The sequence below is a fragment of the Octopus bimaculoides genome, unplaced genomic scaffold (genome assembly GCF_046866305.1).
Source record: "Octopus bimaculoides isolate indiv1 unplaced genomic scaffold, ASM4686630v1 contig302, whole genome shotgun sequence".
Lineage (NCBI taxonomy): Eukaryota > Metazoa > Mollusca > Cephalopoda > Octopoda > Octopodidae > Octopus > Octopus bimaculoides.
In genome coordinates, this window is record NW_028315551.1 from 10,001 (window position 1) to 15,825 (window position 5,825).

Below are 5,825 nucleotides of genomic sequence, written 5' to 3' on the forward strand. Positions count from 1 at the left end.
AAGTTTGATTTTATGACATGGAATATGTTAGTTATTCCAGGACTGTATGTGTTAATGAACGGAACCATGTTTTCATTAACTTTTTCCTTTGGTGTCCGTAGTTGGGTGATATTCAATTCCATCGCCTTTTTAATTCCTTCATTAATTAGGCCTAAGGGGTATTTTTGTATAGTAAGGAAGCCTTTCAGTTCGTTGAGTCTGGTTTCACGCGTTTTAGGGTCACTTACTACAGCACAGATGCGTCTGGCCATGCTGTATGGGACGTTTCTTTTGATTTGTGATGGGTGACAAGAATAGAAGTTTAAATATTGGTGTGTATCGGTGTTTTTGTAAAATATGTCTGTTGTGACTGTGCAGTTTTGTATTTTTATGTGGACATCCAGGAATGGTAGTTCATTGCAACTGGATTCTGTTGTAAATTTGATGGAAGGGTGAAGTGCATTTAGTATATTGTTAAATACATTTAGATCTTCAGTCGATTTTTCCCCCAAAATGAAACAATCATCCAGGAAGCGTTTCCATTTTTTAATGATATGTTTTTTTGTATTCTTGGTCAAAAGTTTTTTCCACTTCCTCATAGAGCTTTTCTTCTAAGTATCCCATAACTAAGTTTGCATATGAGGGCGCAAATCGCGTACCCATAGCCGTGCCCTTTATCTGCCAATATGTTTTGTTGTCGAATTTAAAGGTATTTTCCTCTAGCACTAGACGTGTGGCCTTGGTGATGAAGTCAGTCTTGAAGCGATCATTTATCCGTTCTCTATGTTTTTCTACCCAGTGTTTGATTGCTTCTAGGCCTAAACTGTGAGGTATATTGGTATAGAGATTAGTGACATCAAAACCTGCTAGTATAGTACCTTCTGCAACAGTGGGGGGAATGTGTTGGATGAAATCTATGCCATCCCATACACAGCTAGGTATTAATGGGCACAAAGGTTTTAAGAGTATATCTAGAAAATGACTTAACTGTTGTGTTGGTGCTTGAGGTCCAGCAACTATTGGCCTCAGTTTGAGGTCAGCAGGTCTTAGTAATTTTACATATTGGTTCTTCTGCTTATTTATGGCATTTTGTATTTCGGAGCTTTTGTGGATTTTAGGCAAACCGTAAAAGTTGCTCTCTTTGATAACAGAGTTGCATATATACTCTTTTTCCTTGTCAGTGAAAGAATCTTGGAATTCATTTATTAGCCTTCTGATTTTATTTATTATTCTTTTTTCTGAGTGCCTTGGTTCTTCCTTGTAGTAGGTTTCGTTTGTTAACATTTCCAATATTTTATCTTTATAATAGTCTTTGTCCATGATAACATAATGTTTGCTTGCCAGACTCTCATATTCTCATATTGGCTTTTGGTGAAGGAGGGAGTTCAATACCGCTGCCCTATTTTGAGTTTCCTGTCTTGATGTTGGTTCATCTGGTATCTTGGATAGCAAGAAGTCAATCTGTTTCCTGAAAACATCTACTCCGACTCCATGGAGACCCCTCAGATGTTTTGGCAAGGAGTTAAATAGCTTTGGACCCTTGAATTCCAAGCTATTGCAGTATATGGTCCTAAATGGAGGCCTGTTGTTGTTAGTGTTTAGCCATGGGACTTGTTGATGGACATGGCAAAGCAAAGTTGATGAGGGAACCAAAGTCGATGCAAGGGACAGGGGTATTGCTTATCTGATGGAGTAAGAGGTATCCTGGGTGTAAAGGAGTTGTCTCTGATGCTGCAACCCATAAGAATTGTTGCTTCAACAACATGAGGCAGCACATTTTTTACCACAAACCGCATTCCGTTGCACAGATGTGGTGGCTCCAGGTTACTCAGCAGCATGACTGGAGCTCCAATTTTGAGGTGCAGTTGATGAGGCAGTAGTCAGGAGGGGTCCAAGGAATTGAAGAATTCTGTGGAAAATTAACGCCCTCTTCTTGGTCCACAAGTGTCCACAGACTTGTAGGTGTGAAGGTTTCCAGGAAGGCTTTGCAGTAGGTTTCCATTGAGTTTTGCAAAAGAAATGTGTTTTGGGGAGCTAATATGGCTTTTACGCACAGCCAATTCAGGTTTTGGTAGTTTATGTGCAGATTGGGGAAAAGAGCAGGTGTAAGGTCATCCACAATGTCTACAAGTGTGCCTAAGTGTGAGACAGCTATCTCTCCAGCTGCATTGGAGGGAGTTGTACCATCACCAACGGTGAGAAGTTGCTTGGAGAAGTCACCCAATAAGTTGTTGCTGAAAAGTTGGGCCCTCATGTTTGTTGTAAGAATCAAAATTTTCATGTCCTGCCACAGGGAAGATAACTTAATGCAAGCCATTACAGTGTTGACTCTGGTGCCTTTTGGAATTATGGATAGAGTTTGTCTGAAATCCCTAGACAGAAAGAAGGAAATGCCTCCCATGGGGCTAATGTAGCCCCTGATGTCTATCAGGGTCCTGTCCAGTGCTTCAAGAGATCTTTTATGTGCCATGATGCATTTGTCCTAAACAATGAGCTGGCACTTTCGCAGCACTTCTGCTTTGACCAAATCTTTTGTAAAATTGCAGGTGGCTGAGTCGGACGCAGAAGTATTGAATGGGAGTTTGAAGGTCAAATGAGCTGTCCTACCTCCAAGCAGTAAAGTTGTGGCAATTCCGGAAGAAGCTACAGCTAAAGCGATCCCCTTTTGCTTGCGTACTTTTGCAAGGAGGAGTTTAGTCACGAATGTTTTACCAGTTCCTCCTGGGGCATTTACAAAGAAAATACCTCCTTTGCATTCATGAATGGAAATGTAGACAGTACTGTATGCATGCTGCTGGTCCTGAAGTAACTTCAGCTAATTTTTTATTGATGTATAATTGAAGAGCATCGACGTTGTAGGCTTTTTCCTGAATAACGCCTGTTGGTAGTGTGTGTGAGCCCATTCTGCTGGCTTTCGGTAGACCATAAAATGAAAGGTTATTACCAGCAGTAAGTAGGCTGTCCTCAATGTACTTAATGCTCTGTTCAAGAATTCATAACTGGTTGTGGTAGTCCTCTGAAAGGTCTTCCTTGTATTTCTCGTATGTCACAAGATCACTGAGTTTGCATGTTTGCAGTAGCACTGCAAAGAGCTATTAAGCATATTGTAGCTGCTTCTGTCATTGTTGCGTCCCACTGGGCACTGTCTTCTAGCAGGCCGCGTTTAAGGCAGGCTTCACGGTATGTAGCAAAAGCTTCACCATTGAAGCTTTTCAGGTTGTCAAAAGATGTTGGTCCTGTGACCTCATGCAGCAGTAAGTGAAAGTAAAAACATGCCTGTTGGTAAGGGCAAACTGTGTAAACTCTTCCAAAGGTGGGGGAAGATTTTAAGTTTGGCTGTCCCTTGATGGGTTGTCTATGTTTCCTTGATTGCCAAATGTGTGTTTTCTTTTTCCAAATGTAATATGATGGAACCTAGGAATACAGGAAGGCCTTGATGAAGGGGTCATTGGTGTGTAGTTTCAAGAAGGTGGTGAGCACAGTGTCCTTGGGTTCTTGTGCCAGCTGAACAGCATTAAAGCTGGAGAAGTAGACTCTCTGGCCATTCTCGAGATGCAAAGCTTGAAAAAAACTCGATTTTTTCAGTTTTTCGCAGTTTCTTGTCACACAGGAATGCCTTTGGACATAGAACAGATACTTGATAGAACTGCTGTTACATGGTGGTTTTTTTTAACCGTAAAAACCAAGGAAATGGAACTTTCTAGTAAAAAGTTTTCTACCATGTAACTTCGCAAAAATGCGAAAAATCGATTTTTTTTTTCAAAGTTTTTTGCAATTTTCTTGGGAATCAGAGGCCCCAAGGCAGTGCCAAAATATTTATCTGAAATGTCGCAACATGATGGTCCTTTTGAAACCAAAATTATAAAAATTGGACGTTCCTGTAAAAACTTTTCTTGCATGTAACTTTTGCCTTCTTTTTGCAAAAAGTGGGGCATCCCTTCAGTTTTATCGATTTTTCTTCTAGAAGAGGGTATCACTAGGTATCGGTAATGTGGCAGTGACCTGCCTGGGTAAGTTTGCCATTTAATAAAAAAATTTTCATCAAAGTTGGTTGAAAAATGTGGAAATGCATAAAAAGCATACAAACACACACACATTTTGAGTTTTATAGATAGAGATATACACATACATATATATGTAGTAGTTGTTTGAAGCTTGAAAGAGAAGGAATGGAGAAAGCTTAGAAAGAATGAACCTGTAGAAAATGATGGTGTATTGTTTTTATGTATGTGATATGGGGTGGAAATGCTTGAGTCATACACACATGTATACATACACACACACATAAATATACACGGTCATATATATATATATATACACACACACACACACACATACATACATACATACACACACACACACACACACACACACATATATATATATATATATATACACACACAAACACATAAATACAATCACACACAAATATGTATATACACACACACACAAACACATATATATTCAGATATACACACACACACTCTATTTTATTGTTCTACTTATTTCAGTCATTTGACTGCAGCCATGAAGGAACACTGCCTTTAGTTGAACAAATCAACCCCAGGACTTATTCTTTGTGAGCCTAGTATTTATTCTATTGGTCTCTTTTGTCGAACCACTAAATTACAGGGGACGTAAACATGCCAACATCAGTTGTCAAGTGATGGCAGAGGGACAAACACAGACACAAAGATTCAAATATATATATATATATATATATATATATATATATATATATATATATATATATGTATGTATTACTCAAAGGAATTCCCACTCTGTTTTTCATGTTTTATTTATAATCTTATAATATTAATATAAGATATAAAATAATATAGTAAAAAGAAATGAAATGAAGCATTAATTGTCTATTCTTATTGAACAAATGAAATATTAAATGTCCATTCTTATTGAACTGGTATACTTTCTTGCATTTATGCAATCTTCAGGTTCATATGGTTGTGGTGACAGTTGTGTTCATTGGTTTCAACTGTGGTTGAGTGGTTAAAGTTTGTCCTTTATATACATTCCTGTGGATAGAAGTAGAAGTTGCTTGGCTATTTTTAGAAATGATGCGATACCATTTTTCAGTGTTTATTTTTAGAAATGATGACAGAAAAAATCTTTCTTTAATGTCATAACAACAAACACCAGAGAAAGAAAAATTCCAAGAGGAAACATACCCAAAACAACTTGTCGTATAGATCCTAAAATAATTAATCTTTCCAAAAATGACTGATAAAATCTAACTCCTGTTGAAAGGCCTGAAATTTACACCAACACCAACAGTCAACCACCATGAACTAAAGGAAGATATTCAAAAATTCTGTCGTAGGTGGCGACTTTTGGAATTCTCCACTAATAATAATAATAATAATGATGATAATAATAATAATAATGAAACCAAAGAATCCTTAGTAAGGAATAAATCAAATTTCACCCCACCAAAAAGCAAAAATATCTACCTTGACTAATATATTGGTAGCCTATCAAACTTTCCCCTACCCAGCAACTTTTATGGCTTACCAAAAATACATAAGTCAGAAGATATTCAACAGGTAATAAAAGAACAAGGAAGTGAATACATAAAATTACTATATCCAAAAGACTTTGAACTTATACCAATTATAGCTGGTTCAGCATGCCCTACCCATCGTCTAAGCAACTTCATCATTATTTTGAAACCCCTATGTACCTACATACCCAGCTTCATTTGGGATGACATCGATTTCCTGTCACATCCTCCCAAAACAAACTCAATCCTACTGAGCTTTCAGGCCTTTCAACAAACTCAATCTTACTGAGCTTTGATGTAGTAAGCCTTTACACCAATATCCCACATG

The 5,825-nt window shown here is 37.8% G+C and overlaps 1 protein-coding gene across 1 annotated transcript; it reads right to left on the bottom strand.

Moving 5' to 3' along the window:
• Positions 1 to 638: 638 nt before the first annotated feature.
• Positions 639 to 1,299, bottom strand: LOC149128960 (uncharacterized; the record flags this gene model as incomplete). The annotated part of the gene is made up of 1 exon (XM_089346887.1): positions 639 to 1,299. A coding segment is annotated over exon 1 (661 nt), but the record flags the coding sequence as incomplete, so codon positions are not given.
• Positions 1,300 to 5,825: the final 4,526 nt, after the last annotated feature.